The sequence below is a fragment of the Polypterus senegalus genome, chromosome 9 (genome assembly GCF_016835505.1).
Source record: "Polypterus senegalus isolate Bchr_013 chromosome 9, ASM1683550v1, whole genome shotgun sequence".
Classification (NCBI taxonomy): Eukaryota; Metazoa; Chordata; class Cladistia; order Polypteriformes; family Polypteridae; genus Polypterus; species Polypterus senegalus.
Genome location: NC_053162.1, coordinates 111056034 through 111082557, shown reverse-complemented (window position 1 = coordinate 111082557; position 26524 = coordinate 111056034). Strand labels below are relative to the sequence as shown.

At 42.3% G+C, this 26524-nt stretch overlaps 1 protein-coding gene across 1 annotated transcript in view; it reads left to right on the top strand.

Annotated features, from left to right (window-relative positions):
* The window catches only part of urahb (urate (5-hydroxyiso-) hydrolase b), an 84515-nt gene extending 62739 nt beyond the window's left edge, over positions 1-21776 (top strand). Inside the window, exon 4 of the mRNA XM_039763575.1 lies at positions 21534-21776. Within this exon, the coding sequence (XP_039619509.1) occupies positions 21534-21623 (90 nt within the window). The 3' untranslated portion in view covers positions 21624-21776. The remainder of the gene's footprint in view (positions 1-21533) is intronic.
* The last annotated feature ends 4748 nt before the right edge of the window (positions 21777-26524 follow it).

Sequence of the window (26524 nt, the reverse complement as noted above, 5' to 3'; positions counted from 1 at the left end):
TGTAAGACTCCAGGTCTAGAAACCACTTTGTGACACGTCAGTTTGATTCCTTGTGTAAGGCCATCCACTGTAAAAACTCACAGCCCAAGAGATAATATCTCAGCTGTGCAATCACCCATTTGATTGCCAAGGCCTCCCATTCCACTGCTGCATACCTGTTTTCTCATTCCAACAGTTTCCAGCTCAGGAACATGACGGGAAGCTCAACACCATCAACGTTTTGGCTCAGCACGGCACCAAGACCTGTGTTCAAAATTTTTGTCTGGATAATGAAAGGCAAGGAGAAGTTAGGAGATTTCAAGATCGGCGACGACAAAAGAGACTGTTTTAAGTCACTAAATGAAATTTCTGCGTTAAAGTCCTACACCACATTGTTCAGCACCCCTAAAGGATACGGACACTCCTCGAAAAACCCTTCCTAAAAACGCTGATAGACTACCTTACTTGCTGGGCTTACTTGCGGCTGCTCTGTCATGTGATATGCTTCACGCATGATACTTAAAAGCCTGAACAGCACCTGTTGGTTTTGGATTGTTTGCTTCTCTCTCTCTCTCTCTCTTTCCCGGACATTCTCTGCTCCTGTTAGTGGTCCCGCTCCTGACACCCACTCCTTTGAAGAGGAAGATATGTTTGCATTCTTTTAATTGTGAGACAAAACTGTCATCTCTATCTTGTCAAGGAGCACGTCTAACTCTTTTAGGATGGATGTCAATTTTTGTCGACAGGAGGGGTTGAGGGCGAATGTCGACAAAAGTCAACATCCTGGGACAAAGGGCGACAATCAGCTGTTAATGGCGACAAAACTCACTGTCACATCACAGGCATTCCCTCTGTGCTTGGAGGAATGTTGGACTCATTGACTCGGCAACTAATCCTTGCATGTGCGTGAGTTGCGAAATGTAAACAAATGTAAACAAAGGCAAGATGATAATGACATCTCACAGGGGAGTGAAGCGAGTTCAGAAATGAAAATACTCGGCAGACGATGTTTTGCGCATTATCGCTGAGTCGGACTCTTATTTTTCAGAACCTGATTTTGTTGACAGTTATCAGGAGGTTGGTATTCGCGCCGCCGATTCACCTACGGCAAGGTCCGCGTGGGAGGAATACTCAGTCATTGATCCGTGGGAGATGAGCTGGCTACCGGACTTCATAAGATGGCACGGCTTGCTGTTGGACACGACAGATTACCAGCCGCTGGACTACTTCAGGCTGCTTTCTCCTGATGCCGCTTTTCAGCTACTGTCAAATGAGACAAACAGGTAGGCAGAGCAATTTTTTTAATCGTGGGCGGCGCTTGCATTGCATTCTCATTTTTCAAAGTGGAAACCCACAACAAAAGACAAGATGAAGAGCGTTGTGGTGACATTACAAATAGAAATGGGACTACACTGGTGATATATCTTCAGGGAGCATTTATCCAAATGTGCTTTGTCCCCTGGTGGCTTTGAGCAGGTTATTCTGCGTTTTAGGTACATGCTGCTGCAAAGTTTTATTCACTTCTGTAATAAACAGAAGCAAATCCCAAGGGGTGAGCCAGGCTAAAACCCCATGTATAAAGTTCAGCCCCTGCTTGACATTATGGAACCAACATATAAACAATTTCATAAGCCTGGCCATGATTTTTCTGTGCATGAATCTATAATAAAATAAAAGGGATTCCTTTTTTCTGCCAATATATACCAAACAAGCCCACAAAGTATGGCAAAAAGGATTTTGTACTGGCAGAAGGAAACACTGGTTTCTGCCTGAAAGTAATTCCATATACAGGAAAGTATTCCTTTCAAAGAGAGAACTGTCCCTTGACCAGTCAGGTTGTGCTGGAGCTGCTTCAGGGCTATGAACATTTGGGTCATGTTGTGTACATGGACAATTTTTATACATCACCAGAAGTGTTCATGGAGCTACAGAGCAGGGGAATTGGAGCTTGTGGCACAGTAAAGGTGAACAGGAGACACATGGTTTCACAGTTGAAACCAGACAGACTGAAGATAAAAAGAGGAGACAATATGGTTTTCATGCGGGTAGAAAACTTGGTGGCAGTGGCATGGCATGATGTCAAATGGGTGACTTGTCTCTCTACAGTACACACTAAAAATATATATGAGAAAGTGCAGCAACAGACAATTGAAAAGGAAACACCAGTGCAACACATATTGTAAGCAGTGCAATGTGGCAATGCATCCACTTGGCTACTTTGAGTGAGATCAGACTTGGCAGGACTTTGCTGTGTAACACGTATGTGATATGTATGTGAAATCATAGTATGTAATCATAGTATACAACATGCTAGACAGTAACATTTGTCAAAAGTAAATATTTTTTGTTGATTTGATATCTTAAACAATTCCTTTGAGTTCTTTTTTAAAAAATGTTAGTTTTTGGAAAAATATTCAGCCCTGGGAAAAAAGAAACAAAAAAAAAAAAAGTCCTAAATATGTTAAACTTTTGAAAGAGACATATGTTCGTTTGCAGTGTTTGAATAAAGTTCCTGTCTCTACAACCTCCTCTGTTTCTGTGCAAATCTGTGACCCAAGTGTGACAAGAGCTCTGTTCTTTGTCAAATCAGTCAATGGCGTCACTCTCTCAGAAAATCAGGGTACAAAGTAATAGCCCGCTAAGCTGAGAAAGACTTGGACTTGCCTATTGGTCTTTGGATGGGGCCATTTCAATATGGCATTTACTTTGGAACACTGTGGTCTCTCAGTACCCGGACCCACCAATTAGCCTAATTATTTGGGTTTATCCAATCGAAAGAAACATTTCTTTGGATTAATCCAGTGATTGGGTTCACCTAATACTTGCATTACTGCTTGAACCTGCTATAGGTGTTTCTTCCATGTGCTGGAATAGATAACTATGCCATCTAGGTAGGCAGCATTATAGGAGTTATAAGGATGGTGCACTTTATCCACCAAATGCTGAAAAGTCACAGGTTCGCTGTTCGTTTTCAAATAATATTGCATTAGTGTGATTATGTTTTTACATATATTGTCTCTTTCTTTCAGGTGTGTAATATAAACCACAGCATAGAGAAAAGTGTGTACATTGCTTCTTACAGGAAAAGGCAATGGAAAAAGTGCACTTGAATAAAAGTGCACTTTTGTTATACTTTTACACCAACATATGTTCCTGTGTTTGAGCGACACGGGGAGATGGGGAGTGTCTGATGATTGCATATAGCGCCGAAGTTACTGCTCTTTACCATTCTCTCCTCTGCATGTCCTGGAGTACAAAAGAAACAGCATACAACATCATGCGGGGACTGGCAGGAACACTCAATAAAACTGAATAAAAAGAAAATCAAGTGACAGTGAGATACGAAGAAGGCAGCTTTGTCAGCGTTTGTGTGTCAGAACCCTTTGGGGTGCATTAGTATGCATCATGGTACACTGCAGAGCTATAGCGCGTCTTTATGTGAAAACAGCCGTGTCAGATGGGGTTGTATGGATTGATTCTGAACGCGACTGAGAAAATGAAAAGTGAATTATAAAAAAAAAAACCTAACCTTTATAAGGATCATAAATTACACTGGCTGTTACAGACTGAAATCAAATGTATGCTTTTATTCTAAAATAGTAAGACTAGGAGCAGTTTACTTCTCAAAACAGAATACTGCAGAATCTAACTTGTGACCTTTTGATTCCCAGTCAGTAGCTGAATGTATTGAGACACGGAGGTGGTCGTAATTAGTGAGTGTCAATGTCACATGTTAAGGCGGCTTTTTTTTTCTGTAGCTATAATTTTGAATAAAAGCGCAATTGTTGTCTTATATTTGTACCTTTTGTGAAAATATTTCTTTGATATTTGGACTTCAGGCTTCATACATTATATAGTTTATGCCTACATTTTGTTATCTACTACTAGAATATAAAAAACGTTTCTGTTTTAACAATGTGTTTACACAGCTTACTGTAGAAACGGAACAGACATCAAATGCGTGTGTTCCAAATAACAATCTATTATTTCCACTCTAAAACTCCACTTCACTATCCCAGATACTCAATCAAGGCATGGGCTTGGAGAAGTTCGTGCACGTTCTAAATTGGTGGGGAGATAGAATAGCCGGCTGCTTCTAGCTTCTCTTTATCAGCACATTTAGAAGACAAAGGATGATGGCAGAGAGGTGTGAAGAGATTTAAAAAGCGATTTAAGGTGGGACGGATTTACGAGTTTTTTTGTAGGCTCTGGTAATTCTAGTGTTAATTAGCCCAGGAGTCCAAAAACAGAAGCTAGTTGGAACAAAAGTCTGCAGCCACAGTGGGTCCCCAGGACCGAATTTGGGAAGCACTGCTTTAGAATATTCAATATGCCCTATGGTTGCTGTCCATACAATAATTCAAATGGTGAAAAACCTGTACAGGCTAATGAGGCTGATAGGCAAAAAGGACGATGGGGAGGAACTGATAACAGTTCCTTCCATTCTTGCTGACCACCTTGCGTAGCATCTGTTTGAGGGTCTGGTTAAACTGCTTCACTAGACCATCAGTTTAAGAATGATATAACAAGGTCTTTAAATGCTTTATCTTAAGTAACTTGGCAGTTTCCTTGAATGACTCAGAGGTAAAGGGCATCCCCTGATCGCACAAAGACCCCTACTAATTCCCATGTGATTGCTTTGGAAGTAGCTGTGCACAGAGGGACAGCTTTGGGATATCGGGTAGCATAATCAGTTGGGACTAGTCTCTAGCCGAGGGTTCTAGGGGTCTGTGTGGTACAATGCAGCCAAGGGGCACAGGTCTGTATGGTATAGCAGGGCTGCCCTGAATGAATGGCAGTTTTAATAAATAGTTTATTGGTCAGCTTATTCTCCATGGCACACTCACCAGCTGCAAGAACTTGGTGAAGTAATTGGAGGGGAGATGCACCCACATGTGAGGGTGTGGTCTTTCTCAATTGCTTCATCGGCTTACTGTGGTGCATGATTGAGACACTGTGCTCACAGTGCTTTATAAGAGTGAGCCGTCACAAGAGAAAAAGTAATGAAAAAGGAGAAAAAAGGCAGGAAAAATTGATCAGAGGTTATTGAGATGGAGAGAAAGGCAGGCGCGGTAGTGAGATGGTGTTTAGATTGAGAAACAGGTGTAGTGTGCGGCCAGCGCTCAGGAGGGGGATTGGGGATCACTCCTTTTGAGTAACCTGGGAGCAGGAGTGATTGTTATGCTCTGGAGGGCCCTCTTGCTGGGTGAAGCAAGCGATTGGTGGTGGTGGGAGGATGGATTGGTGGTGGTGGAGCCTGGAAAGCCAGCAGTGGGTATGGAAGCAGGGTCCTGTGGCTCCCCATGGAATGCCTTGGATCTGGCTGCAGGAATACGGGCCAGGATTGAAGGGTGTCTGCACCTGTTGGTTCATGTCTCTCCAGGCTGTGAGGTCCAAATAGGATGAGCCGGAGAGCCACCAGTTTTTAAAGGGACAATCCGGGAACTGAGAATTTTAAAGACTCCTGCATTGTTTTAACCTCCACTAACACTTGGTTGTTTTTATGGATTGTTTATTTATTTATTTATTGACAGTTTGGAGCACTGCACTTGGGCTCCTATTTGGATTTGTTTTTTTTTTTTTTTTGTTAATAACAGCACTGAGCACTTTTCACCACCCACTTGCTTCATGTGTTTTTTGTCCTCATCTTGGTTATGGTCAGGTACAAGAGACTACAATGAATGAAGACGGAACAATTAGCCAATCTGAACTGTTATGGTTTGGTGCATTGTTAAGCCAAAGCATCAATGGTGCTAAACAGCTGATAATGTACCTGAGCTCAAGACCAGGTATTCTGTGGTGGAAGCTTTGTTGATTAAATGGGCTATTTAATAGCTGAGGTACTACTTCCTTGGCAAAGAATTCTCTCTTGTGGCAGACCATGCACCTTTACAGTAGCTGGCCCTACAGAAGTAGTTGAATTCACGTGTCGCAAGGTGGTTTTTGAACCTCCATCCCTACAAATTCTCGATCAAACATCGCCAAAGTTCCCTTCGTGCCAACGTGGATGCTCTCTTTCGATATGACATCTGGTTCGGTCTTCCCAACCAGATGGGTCTAGGCCAGGGATGGGCAAAGTCACCCTGGAGGGCTGCAGTGGTTGCAGATTTTTGTTCCAACCCAGTTGCTTAATAATAAGTGCTTATTGTTCAAGTAACACTTCTGCTTCATTTTAGTTGTCTCACTAATTTCGATTTTGAAGCCTTATTGCTTATTTTAGTCTTAAACAGTTGTATTCTTGGTTTTTAATTGCCCCTTATTAGCAATAAGATGCTATTGACAAAAGAAACCAGCATTTCTCCATTTAGCTTGTTTCCATTTACACCTGTGTGCATTTATTGTGCACTTTTTGGTTTAATTAAATACTTGGAAGGAAAGTGATGAGAAAAAAGTGAAGCACTGAGAATTACTCGTCTGTTTTTGACTTCAGGTCATTTGTATGATATCCTTAGAAAGAAAAAAAAATGTAAGATATGAGAATGACTTGACATGGCAGAGTTAAAGCACTAACAAGCCATGAAATTAAATAATTGACAAGGATTGTTTTTAATTAAGTAACTGGGTTGGAACAAAAACTTGCAGCCACTGTGGCCCTCCAGGACTGACTTTGCCCACCCTTGGTCTAGGCTATGGGGGAGGGGGAGGCGGGAGCTCTGTCAAACACATGCATTTGGAAGACAACTTAAAGGCTTGTCTGATTGTAATTCCACCCCAAACTGAGAGTTACCAGTGTTGTCTTATGCTTCTCCTCCTTTCTCCCCTGCAGATCAGATGACCAACAGTCCCAATGACATCACATTCAGGTCATGATCCCTTGACCCCACCCATTCTAGTCTGATTTCATCTTAAGGGGCACACTGCCATTTTGTGCCAGTTATGATTTGACAACTGTCAGAAAAAGACCTTGTGATTATTACAGTTTTTTTCCCCCATTTATTCCATTAACTAGCAGAATACCCGCGCTTCACAGCGGAGAAGTAGTGTGTTAAAGAAGGTATGAAAAAGAAAAGGAAAAATTTTAAAAATAACGTAACATGATTGTTAATGTAATTGTTTTGTCATTGATATGAGTGTTGTTCTCATATCTATCTATCTATATATATATATATATATATATATATATATATATATATATCTATACTAATAAAAGGCAAAGCCCTCACTCACTCACTCACTCACTCACTCACTGACTCACTCACTGACTCATCACTAATTCTCCAACTTCCCGTGTGGTGGAAGGCTGAAATTTGGCAGGTTCATTCCTTACAGCTTCCTTACAAAAGTTGGGCAGGTTTTATATCGAAATTCTACGCGTAATGGTCATAACTGGAAGCTGTTTTTCTCCATTTACTGTAATGGAGATGAGCTTGAACGCCGTGGGGCGGAGTTTCGTGTGACATCATCACACCTCCCACGTAATCACGCAGTACATAGAAAACCAGGAAGACCTCCAAAAGCGCTGAAGAAAACATGCATTATATAATTGAGAAGGCAGCGAAACAATAAGAAGTGAGCGAGTGACATATACAACCATGTTCATGAGTTCTGCTACTTCGGAAACAAAGCACGATGTAAACCTACACTTTAAATTAAGTTCATAGACAGGCTGCCGCTGGCGGTTGTAATTTAGTGCCTGCCCATATAAGGCCGTCCGTCAGCGCAATCCAATAGCAAACTGCCACGGGTAAATATTCACGGGTGAAGGACTGTGTTTATGGAGAGGAAGATGAGATGGTCAGGGTGGTGTTTGACACAAACTCAGCAAACTGCGAGAGAAAGTTTTAAGTGCCAGGACTAAGGTAACATTAAATACAGCCACGGACATAGCACGAGATGGCACCAGCACAGCTGGGAACCTTCGATGCATGTACACCAAGCGGCTCACGTGAACTGACGCAGTGCACAGATAAAAGGCAACAGTTCCAAAGACCGCTGAACAAAAACCGAATTACACAATTGAAAAGGCAGCAAAAAATATGAAGCATCTGATAAGCATATTCATAAATCCAGCTACTGCGGAAACAAAGCACACGTTGGAAAAAGTCAATGTCCCGCTAAAGGAAGACAGTGTAAAAAAAACCGGGCATGCAGTGTGTCAGGTCTCAGATAAAGAAGAAGACGAGCTGTTTATTGATGCAGTAAGAAACGAATCGATGAAAGAAACCTGTCATCTTTACAACGATTGACAAACACGGAATGTAACTTGAACACAACACATCCTACAAATACGAACCTGATTGAAAGAAATAATGATAATCAAATCCTTGATGACAGCAACACTCAGTAACACTCACAAAACAAATACTGTATATTGACAGTCATGTTACGTTATTTTTAAAATGTTCCCTTTTCTTTTCTAGCTTTTTAACACACTACTTCTCGCTGCGATACGCGGGTATATATATATGTATATATATATCCCGATCTACATACTCGAATAATGGATACTTTATTCGCCATCAATGATTGTTTTGGTAAAGCCATACTCAGTGTATTCATTAGATGAACGGTAAAAAAGTAAGAGCGAGGGGAGGATGCAGGCTGTAGTGCGTGTCAACTCTATCTGAATTGCGCGATCACATTTCAAAAATATATCTTTTCAAGTTCTATTTAGTCCATATGTGTCAAACTCAAGGGCCACGGGCCACATCCGGCGTAATTATATCCGCCCCGAGATCATTTTATATACTGTATTATTGTTATTAATGGCCCAGGTATATGAAGCGCTGGTAACACAATAAACTACAGATCCCATAATGCAGCGCTTCAGCTGCCTTGCCGAACACTTACCACGTTAATCAAGTCTAGCTTATGATGCTGCAAGTTATTGCGAAGCTAGCTCACAAGATGCTGGAGAGAAAAGTTCATTCTGAAAATAGAGCCTTTAAAAACCGATGGGAGGCTGAGTATATGTTTACTGAACCCGTGTGTCTCATTTGTGGAGCTAATGTGGCTGTAATTACAGAATTTAATCTAAGACGGCACTATGAGACAAAACATCAGGGTAACCTGAATGCAATGCAGAAGATACAGAAAGCAGAAGAATTAAATAAGAATCTGACACTTCAGCGGACGTTTTTACCGTGCACAATCACAAAGTGATTTCAAGTGAAGCTGCTTTTATGGGAGACACAAATGCAACTTGCCCCACTTTCCCTGTTGCCAAGTAATGTTAAACCAAGTCGTCACTACGGTGTTCCCAAATACGCACTTTGCTGATAAACTGAGCGCACTGAGTTTGCACGGCGCTTTGGTGACTTTGAAGAACAAAAAAAGTCCGTCTACATGCGGCTCGAACCTTGTGCATGTTTGGTAGCACATATCTGTGTGAGAAGCTCTTCTCAATGATAAAGACTAACAAAACAGCACACAGGAGTCGCCTCACTGATGAGCACCTGCAATCCATCCTGAGAATCTCCACAACACAGAACCTCACACCAAACATAAACGAACTTAATGCCAAAAAAGATGCCAGGCGTCCAGCTCTAAAATGACATATGAGCAAAGACAACTGAATGATTTGATTTGTTATTGCTGAAAGGAACACATTTTATTTATATTTCCAGGTTTTGTTATGCAGCATGTTCATATTTGAATTTGTATAATTTTGACAGGATATATTTTTATGGAGAGCAAAATCTTTTGGGATATTTAAAATCTAAGTTTATTTTTATATAAAATTACATAAGAGTAAAGAAATTTGAATGTTTGTTCTTTTAACGTTTACTTTATTTCTAACTTGTATAATTTAGACAGGATATATTTTTATGGAGAGCAAAATATTATAAGTTGTTTAAGGTTTGAGTTGATTTATTCAGGAATAATATTCCTGTCTGTTTTTACCATTCCTACCAAAGATATTTCTGTCGACTAAATAAAAATTCCTTCTATTTAAAATTTAAATAGAACTTGAACAAATACGATAGTTCATAATATCCATGCAGACTTGCACGTAAGAGCGGGAGTTATCCATTTTAACAAGCAGCGTATTGCACTTATACGAAATAGCTGTGTGTGTATATATGTAGATATGTATATGTATATATATGTTTATATATGTGTGTGTGTATGTATATATATATATATATGTATTTGTGTGTATATATGTGTGTGTATGTATGTATGTGTGTATGTATATGTATGTGTATATATGTAGATATATATATGTATGTATATATGTGTATATGTATAGATATGTATATATATATGTTTATGTGTGTGTGTGTGTAAATATATATATATATATTGTGGCCCCCGGCCGGGGCTGGAGCCCGGCCGGGACGCCCAGGAGGACGTGAGGAGGGCTTGTGCCTCCTCCAGACCGCGAGGCGTCCGTCCTGGTTCTGTTGGGGCCACGGGTTGAGGGCATGGAAGCCCTTCCTGTAGGGACCCGTGGCCACCGCCAGGCGGCGCCCGATGCCGGTTTATCCCGGCGGTTGCCGGTCGGGCAGGAGCCCGCCGGACGCTTTGAGGACCGGAGGAGGGCGAGTGCCTCCTCCAGACAGAGTGGGGGCGTCCGTCCTGGTTAGGCACGGGCCCTCAGGTACAGGGCTTTGAAGCCCAGCCCTGTAGGGACCCGTGGCCACCGCCAGGCGGCGCCCCGGTGCCTGATTATCCCGGGAACCCGACACTTCCGCCACACCAGGAAGTGCCGGGGGGAAGACATTGTGTGGCGCCCGGAGAGCGGCCAGGAAGGCAGCCGACACTTCCGCCACGCTGGGCGTGGCCAAGGATGGAGGAAGCACCTGGGGCTCATCCGGGGCATTATTTAAGGGGCCGCCTCCCTCCAGTCGGTGGTGGAAGTCGGGAGGCAGAAGGACTGAGCTGGAGAGCGGACAGGAGGCGGCCAGGAAGCAAGGCACAGGACTGTGGGCCCTGGACTTGGGGAATCGTGCAGAAGGCACTGGGGTTGTGTGAGTGCACGTGACTGTTTGGAGTCTTAAATAAAGTGTGTTGGGAGCAAAATATGATGTCCGTCTGTCTGTGCCGGGGCCAGCGTTCACAGTGGCGTAGCCGGCAGGATACTCCGCCTGGTTCAAGGCGGGGACCTGTATTGTTAAATCAAAAAATTTCTGTGAACGCCCGGCGCAGCAGCGGACCCACACACTGGCGCTGGAGCGCCGTGCACAACCGCGGAGGCTTTCGCTTCAGAAACCGCCACCGGACAGCGGGATTGCTTTCCCCGGGTGCGGAGGAGGACTCGACATCGCCGGAGCGCAGCGGGCTCCGAAAGTCGCGCTGTCGGGACGGACAGCCAGGCCGGCGTCGCTACGCAAAAGGCCACACCGAGGCGGGGGCCTCGGCATGACGGGATCCGGAGGTGAGTGCCCTGCCCTGCAATAATCGGCCCTCCGGGTCGGTTGTACTTTGTTTCTACAGGCAGGGACGAACGGATCGCGCCCGTGGCAGGAGCGCGGGCCGCGGGCTGACGGCAGCGCGGCGACGGCAGCAGCAGAGAAGGCTGCGGAGTCGGAGCCGCTGCGGCTCAAGGAATCGCCGCAGCCACAACGCGGCGAGGAGGCACGTCTCCGCACTCGGAGCAGGGGAGGCAAGATGGCCGCGGGCCGGAGGTCCCGCCCGCTGACAGGCACGGGATTGGCCGGTGTGTCTTGCGTGCCCGCCGATGATTGGATAGAGGCGGGCCCAAGGAATGCCAGTCTCGTGTCGGAGAAGGACCCGATTGGGCCAGAGGGAGTGGCCCAGAGGAGGCAGGCGACGCGTGGAGCCGATCGACAGGTAAGCCCACCGACGTCTGTCTCTCTTTCCACCAGCGCTCGGCGCGCGTCGGAGGAGTCCCTTCGGTCCGCCAAGCCGCCTTTAGAGGAGCTGCTACGTGTTCTCGCCGCTCAGTGCGAGCAGCTGATGGAGATGGCGGTCGCGGCCGAGAAAGACACCGAGTGAGACGGAGGATCGCGGCGCTGGAACCGGAGGCAGGCAGAACACGGGCGGGAGTGGTGAGTGTTGCCGTTCCGTAGAGCAAGCGGGAGGTTTGCGAACATGGCTGTGACCGTCTACGGGACGATCAGCTCCAAGTAAGCAACCTCCCGACAACAGATGCCGCGGTGCAGACAGCTAGCGAGGCGAGGAGCTCGAATACGCAAGGGCTGGTACGATCGGGGCTGCTGAGTGCCCTGGGTCCTAGCGCCCTGCGCTTCAAGCCCGCAGCTGTCTCCTGTCGCTCTGCCTGGACGCAGACGGGGCTGGATTTGAGCTTTGCTGTGCTCAGACCCAGACCGTCAGCGCGTCCAAGAGAAGAAGGAGGAACCGAAGGGTGAATGCCGGTTCCTCCGATAGGAGAGGGCGCGGCGCTGGGTGCGCGTCCGAGAAGGGCCGCCCTCTGTGTGGGCAGAGGAGATCCCTGGGCGGCTAGGGCGAGCCGCCTGCGAAAGTGCGTGCCGTGGACGAGAGGACGGGCATGGAACCTGCGGCGGAGGACTTCAGCAGGCAAGTTGGGGGCTGTCGGAGGGGGGCAGGAGCACGGTCGATACGGAGACCGACGGGCGCTCGGGATGAGTGTCCTCGCTGTGCTTCTGGCCCTCTTTTCTTTATTTTACAGGCCGAAGCCCCGACGAAGCGCTGAGGCCGACGCGGGGGGACCTGCCCGCCTGAACGGGCAGCGCTCGCTGGAGTGCTCCACGCCGGGAGGACTACGGTGACCCGCTGGGGAACAGCGGGCGAGAGCGCGCAGACCACAGGGGACGTTTGCGGGCGCGAGGGTGCGACAGATGTCCCAGGGTGCCGTGTTGGACCCTGGGGACATAGTAGGACCCTCGCTGGGGACGTGCTGCCCTTTCGGGTTGTGTCGTTCGGACCCACGTGTCCTCGCTAGCGGTGGGGCACTGTGGCCCCCGGCCGGGGCTGGAGCCCGCCGGGGCTTCAGGAGGGCGTGAGGAGGGCTTGTGCCTCCTCCAGACCGCGAGGCGCGCCGTCCTGGTTCTGTTGGGGCCACGGGTTGAGGGCATGGAAGCCCTTCCCTGTAGGGACCCGTGGCCACCGCCAGGCGGCGCCCGATGCCGGTTTATCCCGGCGGTTGCCGGTCGGGCAGGAGCCCGCCGGACGCTTGAGGACCGGAGGAGGGCGAGTGCCTCCTCCAGACAGAGTGGGGGCGTCCGTCCTGGTTAGGCACGGGGCCTCAGGTACAGGGCTTTGAAGCCCAGCCCTGGGGACCCGTGGCCACCGCCAGGCGGCGCCGTGCCTGATTATCCCGGAACCCGACACTTCCGCCACACCAGGAAGTGCCGGGGAAGACATTGTGTGGCGCCGAGAGCGCCAGGAAGGCAGCCGACACTTCCGCCACGCTGGGGCGTGGCCAAGGATGGAGGAAGCACCTGGGGCTCATCCGCATTATTTAAGGGCCGCCTCCCTCCAGTCGGTGGTGGAAGTCGGGAGGCAGAAGGACTGAGCTGGAGAGCGGACAGGAGGCGGCCAGGAAGCAAGGCACAGGACTGTGGGCCCTGGACTTGGGGGAATCGGTGCAGAAGGCACTGGGGTTATTGTGAGTGCACGTGACTGTTTGGAGTCTTAAATAAAGTGTGTTGGGAGCAAAATATGATGTCCGTCTGTCTGTGCCGGGGCCAGCGTTCACAATATATATATATATATATATATATATATATGACAACAATACTCATCACTCACAACAGTGACAAAACAATTACATTGACAATCATATTACGTTATTTTCAAAATGTTTTCTTTTCTTTTCATTGCTTCTTTAACACACTACTTCTCGTTGAGCGGGTATTTTGCTAGTATATATATATATATATATATATATATATATATATATATATATACATATATATCTATATCTATATAGATATATATATATATATAGCAAAATACCCGCGGTTGGCAGCGAGAAGTAGTGTGTTAAAGAAGGAAAGAGAAACAAAAGGAAACATTTTGAAAATAACGTAACATGATTGTCAATGTAATTGTTTAGTCACTGTTATGAGTGTCGCTGTTATATATATATAACAAAATATCCGCGCTTCGCAGCGATGTCGTGTGTTAAAGAAGTTATGAAAAAGAAAAGGAAACATTTCAAAAATAATGTAACATGATTGTCAAATTAATTGTTTTGTGTATTTGCCGGCAGCGTCACGAAGTTGTTTTCGTCTAGCTGCATCAGAAAATGTACCACGATGTCTGACACGCCTCCTCTTTACTGTTTTCTCACAGCTTGAATTGCTGGTGTCATAATGGGTTTGAGTCTACATATTGTAAAATGAAGCCACTCGACACACGTATAAAAGGTTTGGGGCAGCCACCCATATAATATTCCTAGCTGCAAAGGAGTCTTTTAAGTTTCAGCACTGATGTAATCAGTACGGAGTCCAAAACAGAACTGCTCAAGGGTTGCAAAGATGGCGGTTATAAATGATCAAACAGGAAGTGACATTAACAGGAAGTGATGTTGGTTGACCGGAAGTGATGTCTCTCTGACATCAGTCTGGGAATCGACAGGAAGGGACAATTTTCTGGGCGCCGGAACTGGAAGTGACGTTTTCCTGGGTGCCGGAACTGGAAGTGACGTTCTTCTGGGCGCCGGAACTGGAAGTGATGTTTCTGATTCAGATAGGCTTTCCTGCGGCTGGTCTGCAGAGATAGCAAGAGAAGGTTTATTGCACCCCGCCCTCCCCTGGCCTGGCGTGGAATTACTATTACTTGGTCCACATAACGCCCTCCTATTCACACGTGTGACAATATATATATATATATATATATATATATATATATATATATATATACACATACATATATACAGATATATACACATACATATCTTCATATCTATATACAGTACATATCTACATATACACATATATATATATATATACATACCTATCTACATCATATATACACACACATACATACATACACACATACAAATTATATATATGTGTGTGTGTGTATGTATGTATGTATATGTGTGTGTGTATATATATATATAATGTAGATAGGTGTGTGTGTGTGTATATATATATATATACACATACATACAAACATACACACAGGTATATATATGTGTATATATATATGTATGTGTCTATATGTGTGTGTATAGCTTTGGTCTCTGAGTGCAAGGGAAAATAATAAAATGTAGTCTATAAGTTATTAAACAGTAAAACATTAATGTTTTATGAAGTAAAGCTACATTGAGCACTACTGGAGTGGTTGCGGGTAAACTACATTTTAAAGACGGTGTAACAGAACAGGTAAGTAGTACTAACAGCAGCTAAAATGTATATGGATCATCTCTCGGTAGTTGATCCCTTTTGAAAGGCGCTACACAACGGCTGTGGTTTAGAAATTACATTTTCTATGTGATCGTCCAAATTTCTACCTCTGGTAATGTGCCTTACCGGCATTTAAAGAAAATTAGTTTTGTGTCCTCTGCAGTGTTAAGAGAGAAAGGCTTTAGTTTGGGATAAAAGGAAAAAAGATGTAAAGAAAGGAAAGTTGCCTTTTTCTTTTATATAGTATAGAGAGATGTGTTCGCTGACATTATGATCGCCTTTTGGGGACAGTCGTGGTGGGTCTTGTGTAGACTGGTGAGACGTCCCTGCCATTAATTGGCTGTGATGGCACTGTCAGTCCTCCACTCATGTGCGTGTCTTCATAATCCGAGCTGACAACCTCATAATCGTATTCGTGCAAAAGAAACTGCAAATCACCTTAATATTAGTTTGCTGCTGTTTAGAAAAGGGGTCCCGTGTTTGCACTTGACTGGGCTATAGCTCAGGGGGAGGATGAAAAAAATTAAAAGTGCTCACTTTGACTTAAGGCAGAAGTGCAGTCAGCGTCTCAAAGGCCTGCACAGCTATGCGCGCGCGCCGGCTGCTCGACTTTTGCTGGGCAGGAGACCCCAGTTTTTGCAGACACGTTCACGATATCAAAAGTCTCAGCGCTCTTTGGAGGTCATTCATATATATATATATATATATATCAAAATACCCACGCCTCGCAGCGGAGAAGTAGTGTGTTAAAGAAGTAATGAAAAAGAAAAGGATACATTTTAATAATAACGTAACATGATTGACATTGTCATGAGTGTTGCTGTCATATATATGCCAGCCTAAATAAGTCACCCTCGCTTCGCTCTTACTTTTTTACCGTTCATTTAATCATAGCCAGTGGCGGAAAAATTATAAAATGGAAGGAGGATTACACTGAGTATGGCTTTACCAAAACAATTATTGATGGCGAATCGATGATTCATAAAGCTTAAATTGGTGATCTGTTTTTCTGTGTTAACCTTTTTTCATACTTCTTCTCAAACCAAGGTGGTGCAAGGGTAAAATGAATAGGGATGCGCTGATCAAAGTAATCGGTGTAGCAGGAAATCATGCATTGACAAAAGTTCCCCTTTGCTTGTAATGCAAAGTGTGATTAAATGCATTATTTTTTAACACATTATGGAGCACATGCATCAAAGCTTCTCACCTGTGCTTGTGCTAAGAAAAGGAAAGATTTTAAAAATAACGTAACACGATTGTCAATGTAACCTTTTGTAAGTAGTGCCTGGAGGATTCAGTGTGGAGAAACTCTAGAGACAGCGTGTGTATTAACTTGTGGATTTTTCTGTGAGTATTTGGTGGCAGTGTGACGAAGTCGCTTCCGTAAGACTGCGTTAGCTGCGGAGCTCAGCTCAGAGCGAAATGAGATGAATGGGAGGGAGATGATGACGGACTCCCCACCTTAACTGTCAATCCCCATAAACACAGTCTCTCGGAATTTGCATAAGCACACCCCTTCACCTGCAATTTTAACTTAGTTACAAAGTGATCAAAACTCTCGTTTATATCTCATCTCTCATTGCGTCCTCTCATTAAACTTGTATCCCGCATTACCCGTGGGCATAAGAAACGCCAGCGGTAGCCTGTCTCTGAACTTAATTTAAAGTTTAGGTTTACACCTTGCTTTCTTTCCGAAGTAGCAGCACTCATGAATATGGTAGTATATGTCACTCACTCGCTTCTTATTGTTTCGCTGCCTTTCTCAATTATATAATGCATGTTTTCTTCAGCGCTTTTTGGAGGTCTTCCTGGTTTTCTACGCACTGCGTTGACAGTCAGTTCACATGATTACGTGGGAGGCGTGATGATGGCACACGAAACTCCGCCCCCCACGGCTTTCGAGCTCAACTCCATTACAGTAAATGGAGAAAAATACCTTCCAGTTATGACCATTACGTGTAGAATTTCGAAATGAAACCTGCCCAACTTTTGTAAGTAAGCTGTAAGGAACGAGCCTGCCAAATTTCAGCCTTCTACCCACACGGGAACTTGGAGAATTAGTGATGAGTCAGTCAGTGAGTCAGTCAGTCAGTCATACATACATACAGTTTATTTTTGTATAGCTCAAAATCACACACGAAGTGCTGCAATGGGCTTTAACAGGCCCTGCCTTTTGACAGCCCCCCAGCCTTGACTCTCTGAGAAGACAAGGAAAAACTCCCAATAAAAACCTTGTAGGGAAAAATGGAAGAAACCTTGGGAAAGGCAGTTCAAAGAGAGACCCCTTTCCAGGTAGATTGAGCGTGCATTGGGTGTCAAAAGTAGGGGGTCAATACAATACAATACACAGAACAGAACAAGTCCTTAATACAGCATAATAATAAAAATTTTAGAAGTACGGTTTAACAGTAGATGATATGACATAATTAGGTTTGGATATTTTTAGAGTCCTGGAGACCTCATCCATCTAGCTGCCTCCCCATTTGGCCATGCCACGGCTGAAACATTGCTCCGATGAAAGGACCCCTCTTTCCCATGATTCCTGTGATCCTCCATCAGGGATGACTTTACCATAGGCAGGCAAACAACTTGGCAGGTGGGCCGTGGCACCAATTGCCACATTTGGGTACCAAGAAAAGAAACAGAATAGGTGAGGGTTAGTATTCAAATATAATTATCATGTTACTTATGTTTTAGTGCTAATGACTAACAACAGAGATGCAGTACAGTTTACAGTTTAGGGGCCCTGTAACTAAAAGCTCGACCTCCCACTGTTATTTTATTAATCCTTGGAATCCTAAGCAGACCGGCATCTTGAGATCTTAATGTGCGCTCTGGTTTGTAAGTCATGATAAGTTCAGACAAGTAAGCCGGACCTTGGCCATTTAATGCTTTATATGTTAAAAGAAGGATTTTGAAATCTGCCCTAAACTTAACTGGGAGCCAGTGTAAAGATTTAAGAACTGGAGTTATGTGTTCATATTTTCTTGTTCTTGTAATAATTCTTGCAGCTGCATTTTGGATTAACTGGAGGCTGTATAGAGAACAGTTTGAACAGCCAGTGAACACAGCATTGCAGTAGTCAATCCTACTAGAGATAAATGCATGAATTAATTTCTCACAATCCTGTTTATTTAGAAAGCGCCTTAATTTCCTAATATTTTTAAGATGGAAAAGATGGAAAGTTACTGAGGGCTTTGCCTTTTATTAGTATAGATTATACGGGGTTTTCCTACCAGGTGCCCCAACACTTTCTCTTGTCTTGTCTAATGTTTATTAATTATTTATTTAATTAATTAATGAACATTGTCACACACGAGCACATGGGAGGCAGCTGAAGGGCTCGAAAGAGGGTAATTCCATGCCAGACCACAGGGTGGCAGAGTGCACTGATTCTTTTCGGTTCCAGAGGATGAGGTGTATGATCAGTTCAAAATGTAGTCTGATGGTAATGTATGGTATTAGCTAACAGAATAAGGCCATGCTTGAAGGGGGAAATGCACAGAATTTATTATGGTCTCTTGGAGGAGAGGACCACCCACCAGAACCCCACAAAGGCTGAGTCCTTTGAAAAAGGAAGCCTTGAGCCTGCAGGCGAGGAAACTATTACAGTAGAAATTTAACCTTGAGTGGCCAACCCACTCACTGGAATTCAGCCTATGTGGCAAAACCAGGTGCTGCCTAAGGCCACTACTAACAGTTCTAAATATACAGAAGCCACTGAAACCCAACTACATCCCTCAAAAACCATTCATCTAAAATGGAAATTAAAACAACATACTCACCTGGACTGGGTTTAAGAAAAATGGCAGCTAGTGCTCTGGATTGACAAGTCAAAATTTGAATAAAATGCAAACATTTTGCCTCAACCAGGAGTTAGTTTGTTCATAGACCTGGAGAGTGTTTTTCTACATGCATAGGTGTCTGCACCCAACAGTGAAGCACATATGATCAAGACAGAATGGAATCCTTAATAATCAGAAGTAGTACTTGATTCTCATTCATTGCACAACACCATCAAATTCCAAATTCATTCTGCCACAGGTAAATGACCACAAATAAATAACTATTTTCAACAAAAAGACGAACATGGAGTCCTGATTTCAGATTTATCATCAATGATGCCTTGGATTGCAAATATGACAGCCAAAGTCTGCTGAAGAACCATGGTGTGTTCTCCAGGATGCTTGGAGCAAACTTGATCTGATATATATATATAATGGTGCCACCCAAGCCATCCCTTTTTACTTAAAGGAAAAAACAAAAACAAACACTTAATGGCTTCAAAACAGAATTGAACAATAGGCACTAAATAACACAGACTGACTAAATGTGAACATTTCTTCTACGGTATAGAGGAGGTCCTTCTCTCAGAGTGGTTTAGTCCCACTTGGAGCTGCCAAAGTGTATTTAAAGGACTCTTAGAGCATGAGAAAGAACATTCTCTGGTCTAAATAGATAATAATTGAACACTCTGGGCAGAACTCCAAGCACTTTGTCTGGTGTAGACCAGGCAATGCTTATCACCTGCGTAATTTTATTCCTACCACAACGCATAGTGCTGGTAGCATCATATTCTCAGGTTTTGATGAAGAATCCCATGGGATTGGCTAGCAATAAAGGTGAAAAGGGTAAGGTTTAAAGTGAAGTGTTCAAATGGGTGCAAATTACATTTAAAACAGAAAGCAAAGGTTCATAGTAAAATTAACTACAACAACAACAACAACATTTATTTATATAGCACATTTTCATACAAACAGTAGCTCAAAGTGCTTTACATATTAAAGAATAGAAAATTGAAAGACATAATTATAAAAAAATAAATCAACATTAACATCGAATAAGAGTAAGGTTCAATGGCCAGGGGGGACAGAAAAACAAAAAAACTCCAGACGGCTGGAGAAAAAATAAAATCTGTAGGGATTCCAGACCATGATACCGCCCAGTCCCCTCTAGGACTATTTCCTAACTAGGTTATTCTAAAACTGGTGTCCATGATAGATCAATGCTGATAGCATGGCTATTTTACTTTATAAAAGTGTTCCTACTATGAATATAAATAAGAAGCTGAGACAGCTTACAGAGGATACCAGATAATGTGGAGTTCAGCAGATGTTCAGTTATGAAGGAATTTACACAGTATATAGACATATTGAGATGTTGTGGCAAATTAATGTTAAAATAGGTAAAAGCATAGCACTACACATTGAAAATAAAATTTGAATGCGTAAAGGGTGGTCTGAAAATTAGAGATATATCTTATGAGAAGGACCTAGGAGCATTAGTGGACTCTTTAATGCCACATACAGACAATGAACAGTAGCAATTAATAAGGCTAATAGGATACTGGATTGCATAGCATGATGTGTCAAGTAAAAATGAAAAGGATACCCTTTTTAAACTATACAAAGCAATAATAAAATACCATAGCATACCATTTGCTAAACCCATGTAATCCTGAGCAGGGTCACAAGGGGAGAACTAATAAAGTATTATCTGGAATATGGTGTTAAATTATGGCCTTACAAAAAGAGAAATAAAATTAAATATTATGTAATCTATTTATAAAGTAAATACATTTCTCTTGATAAACCCTTCCAAAATTAAACAACATATTTTATAAAAGATCCTTTAACTTTGATATCTTATTCAATTTTACATATTTACAGTCTTTTTTTTTTATTCTGATCTTGAAAGTATTTCCTTATTTAACTCTTTATTTTCAGTTTTATCACGGCTCCATGTTATACAAAAGTTGCCCTATATCCCATACAAAGGCAAAATAGCTACTACACGAACATTAGTGAATCAAAGGAGTTGGCTTTAATCTGTTACCTGGCCTAAATTATCTGCTTTGTGTATCAACAAGTCATCTAATGCGGACATCCCATACTATAACTCTGTTTTAACTCTAGGAAAATCCTTCATAACCAGAAACTAATAATGTACAATATCAGATTTTGAGATAAATTAGCACTTAAGTTAAACGTTTTAAATGAAATTAATATTTTGTACATGTACCTAACTGTTGTTGTGTAAATCATAGTAACAAAGCCTTTACAGTGCCTATTATACATTATTGATATTTTAAAAAGCTGCAAGATACCAACAATCATTTATTTATCTTTTTACATAATGTATATTATTACATTTTTACTACTGCTTAACTCATTTGTAATCAATCAATTTCAGTTATACTTTGTTTTAAAATTTAATGTTTACTTACATTATTTGTGAAAATATTTTTTTACTCCATATATCACTCCATATGAAACTATACCAATACTGCTATTTCTCACACCTGTCTTTCAGATCATATTTAATATTACTGATCCAACTCAGAAATATCATCTTCCTTTGCTGATCAGTCGATTCTCCTACTCTACCTACAGAGGAAGCTGAACTGATAAATATTGAAAATGAAGTGGATTTGATAGAAATTATTGTTAGAAAATATAAGGTGTGCCAAAAATGTAATAAAGGTTTTTTGGCTGTCCAAAATATTTGTTCTTGCTTGTGCTAGTTTATTAATAAACTGAAATCAATATTTCAGCAGTCTTTGCCCTTTTCTTTTTTAATGGCTTTTCAATTCATTTTCATTTCATTTCATTTCATATTTATTTATATAGCATGTTTAAATGACAACAAGTGTCAACCAAAGTTTTAATCATTCTTTTGTTGATTTTTTTTAATCAACCATTTTTTTTGCATCTAGTTAGTAAGATTTAAATGAGAGATACAAATCTTTTTTTTTTTTTTTACATTTTCTTTTGTGATCTGCAAGGCCTATCTTGGGAAACCAAACACTCAACACAACTACAGAATAGTCCAAATAATGGGTTCTGGCTCTTCCACAATACACAATGCAATTCTCCTTTTTATTTTATTTTTTTCTGTCACTCCTCCTTGATGAGCTTTGTTCTTCCTCCACCCATTACTCCCAACTCTACAAGTGAAGTAAAGTGGCCGAATTTATGCAGGACCCATAAGCACTTCCAGTGCCATAATATTCCATGGAGAAAGCACTTTTGGATCAGGTGGAAGACTCCACGGTAGGGATACTTGCTCTCAGCATCTCTATTTGGAGGCACCCATTTCAACCTGCAGGGCTGCTCAGCAGGATTACAATTCCTGTGCTGTCCTATAGATATACTCCCCCTAGCACACACATACAGCCCTGATAGTCAGCATCCCCCATCCGTCCTTTAAATAAACCTTTTGGCCATGTAAGGATCCATCCATCCCATTGATACCCTTCTTTTACTCTTTACTATTAATTACTTGTGTGTTCCTTGATTAAAATGTATAAACTATAATTTTGGCTGCCCATTAAGTTAAAGTGCAAGGAACATGAAAAAAGTTTCTGTTTTAGTTATATGTTCAACATTTCTTGTCTTGCATATCCGGTCATCCTACATTTACACAGATTGTTGTAGAGACAGAACACACATTAAATGTATGTATTCCAAATAACAATATATTATTTACCCAATACAATTCCAGACACCTAACTCCCAGATAAAGTGACTTCAGCTGTAAATATTTTGTGTCTGACTTCAGCTGCCTCAGTGAGGGATGAGTGAGCAGGTGGCTTGGTGCCAGTGCTGATTGACACATTTGCAAAATAAAGATGCTGATGAAGAGGTACAAGGGAATTTAAGGTGGCCCAGCATTATGAATATTTTCTAGTGTTCTAGTGTTACATATTCCCTAAAGGTAAGATCTAATTCACTGGTCAATGAAAGTGATCTGTGATTGTCCAGCTTAGACATCTAGGCCAGACCCCTATTGTAGGCCACAACCAGGGTAGAAGCTCTGCATTACCAGTACCTCAGGCTGGTTGGGAGATCCCTAACAATCTTGATGACTGCACCCAAATATCTGTTTAAAATTCAGCAGAAAATCACTGATGGGGAAGCCAATTCAGGTATTAAACTGACAGAAACATGACCACAGTCACAATCTTAAGCAAGAAGATTCTGAAACGCAATGCTGCATAGCTGCAGCCTTCCTGGCGGGGCCACTCAGAGAAATCACTTCTTCCACCTGGTACTTTGCCTAAAAAGCCAGCAGAGGTGGTTGAAATGACAGTAAAAAAGGAAAGACAAGAGAATAAAATTGTATCAGTGTTAAACATTCCATAAAGAGAGAGAGCAGAGGCACTGCCACATGACAAACCACCCAGAATGAGATCAGAGTGCAGCAGATGACACCTCAACATCACACTGAACAGTGTGAGGTTTTTTACACAGGCTGGAGTGTCAATCCTGCCACCAACCCACAAGTTATTCCTGCAAGTTGGAGGACCTGCTTGCAGGGCTGGATGCAGATTAAAGTCATACCCAGGATGGAGAAATTACAGGTTAAGGGCCTTGCTCAGGGGTCCAATGGAGTGGAGTCACTTTTGGTGATTTATGGGATTTGAACCAGATCAGAGCCACCACTCCACACAAGTTGCAGTTCCATAAAGGCAACACCTCATTTGTACTGGCCAGTGAAATTGCTCTGTGATTGCCCAGCACTGACATCCAGATCTATACACTTCTGCAGGCCACAGCCAGGGTAGAAGCTCTGCAGTTCTGGGTCATGCCTCAGACTGGTTGAGAGATTCCAACCCATATTTGTGACAACTCCAAAACATCTGTTCAATATGCATCACAAAACCCCTGACAGGGAAGGTTATTAAATATTAAACTGACAGGAATATGACCACAAACACAATCATAGATAAGTAAATGTCGAGACGCAATGCTGCATAGCTGCTGAATGGCCATTTGAGGTCACTTGAAGAAAGTCATTTCTTGCACCTGGTACTTCAACAGGATTGAGGCACCCTTAGAAGAAACCAAGAAACTAAGAGATATACGTCTAAGATGATGAATAAAGAGTCAATGCTCATAGCTAACAGGATGCCTGGAATCTGACACACCCAGGCCTGAGAGCCTTAAAATGAGAGCTTATAAAATGGATGAGTTGGAGCTATAGATTGCTGCAAATGTTTTTTGTCTGGAATTGTTTGATGATCATAACAGAGACTTGGCTCCACCCTGATGCTACAAAAGAACTAGAAATTTGGGCAAGAACAAAAGGGGTACACACATACAGTATGTGCACAATGACTGGAGTATTAACAGAGACAGACATTGTTCCCTTGAATTAGAAGTTCTATCAATTATTTGTGGACCATTCTTTCTAACAAGAGTGAAAACTAGAGTAATTGTGACTGCTGTTTACATTCCACAGTTGCAAATGTAGCAATGGCTCTTGACAGGTTTTACACTAAAATTAATAAACCGAAGCAAGCTTAAACCAATGGAGTTCATATTATTTGCTGTTGACTTCAATCAAGCATGTTTAAAGATTGCACTTCCTGAAGTCCTCCACTACAGCGGAAAATCCACTCAATTATTTGTATTGAAATATAAAACATGCTTAAAAAAACTTAATATAAACACATAACATATATGTAAACATCACATAATAACAAAAAACCCTCCCCCACTTAAGTCAGTCAGATCATCTTTCATTGCTCCTCATCCCAGGAGGACGACAAAACCAGTTATGGAGACAAATAGTGTTACAGCTAATTCAACAGTTGGAAACAGATCTACAGAGTAACAACAACAACAACAACATTTATTTATATAGCACATTTTCATATAAAAATGTAGCTCAAAGTGCTTTTCATAATGAAGAATAGAAAGCTAAAAGACAAAATAAGAAATTGAAATATGTTAACATTAATTAACATAAAATAAGAGTAAGGTCCAATGGCCAGGGAGGACAGAAAAGACAAAAAAAAAACTCCATATGGCTGGAGAAAAAAATAAAATCTGCAGGGATTTCAGACCATGAGACCACCCAGTCCCCTCTGGGCATTCTACCTCACATAAATGAAACAGTCCTCTTTGTATTTAGGGTTCTCACGGAAGGACTTGATGATGATGGTCATGCAGACTTCTGGCTTTTAATCCATCAATGTTGGAGCATCATGGTGCTTTGAGTAGATGGTGGTGGCACAGGCCGCCACCACAAAAAAAACGGAAAAAGAAACAAAAGAGAGAGTAGGGGTTATAGTACGGGTTTTAGAGCCACCATGAATAGTTATTATAATGAATTGAACATACAGAGTATCAGAATTAAATTAAAGTGAAGTTATGAGAAGGCCATGTTAAAGTAATATGTTTTCAGCAGTTTTTTTAAAGTGCTCCACTGTATTAGCCTGGCAAATTCCTATTGGCAGGCTATTCCAGATTTTAGGTGCATAACAGCAGAAGGACGCCTCACCACTTCTTTTAAGTTTTGCTGTTGGAATTCTAAGGAGACACTCATTTGAGGGTCTAAGGTTATGCTTTGGAATATAGGGTGTCAGACATTCTGATATATAAGATGGAGCGAGATTATTTAAGGCTTTATAAACCATAAGCAGAATTTTAAAGTCAATTCTGAAAGACACAGGTAACTAGTGTAGTGACATCAAAACTGGAGAAATGTGCTTGGATGTTCTTTTCCTAGTTAGGATTCTAGCTGCTGCATTCTGCACTAGTTGCAAACGATTTATGTCTTTTTTGGGTAGTCCTGAAAGGAGTGCGTTACAGTAATCTAGTCGACTGAAAACAAAAGCGTGAACTAATTTCTCAGCATTTTTCAATGATATAAGAAGTCTAACTTTTGCTATGTTTCTTAAGTGAAAAAATGCTGTCCTAGTGGTCTGATGAATATGCGATTTAAAATTCAGGTTACAGTCAACAGTTACCCCTAAGTTTTTTACTTCTGTCCTGACTTTTAATCCTAATGCATCAAGTTTATTTCTGATAACCTCATTGTATATATTATTGTCAATCACTAAAATTTCAGTTTTCTCTTTATTTAGCTTGAGAAAATTACTATTCATCCATTCAGAAATACAAGTAAGACATTATGTTAGTGAATCGAGAGAAGCGGGGTCATCACGTGCTATTGATAAGTACAGCTGTGTGTCATCAGCATAGCTGTGGTAGCTCACGTTGTGCCCTGAGATAATCTGACCTAAAGGAAGCAAGTAAATTGAGAAGAGCAGCGGACCCAGGATAGAGCCTTGTGGAACACCATATAGGATATGATGTGTCTTTGAGTTGTAATTACCATAACTAACAAAGAATTTTCTCCCTGCTAGGTAGGATTCAAACCAATTTAAGGCACTGCCAGAGAGGCCCACCCATTGACTAAAACGATTTCTAAGAATATTGTGATCAATGGTGTCAAATGCAGCCCTCAGATCTAGGAAGATAAATGGCCTCTGTCTGCATATACCCGCAAGTCAA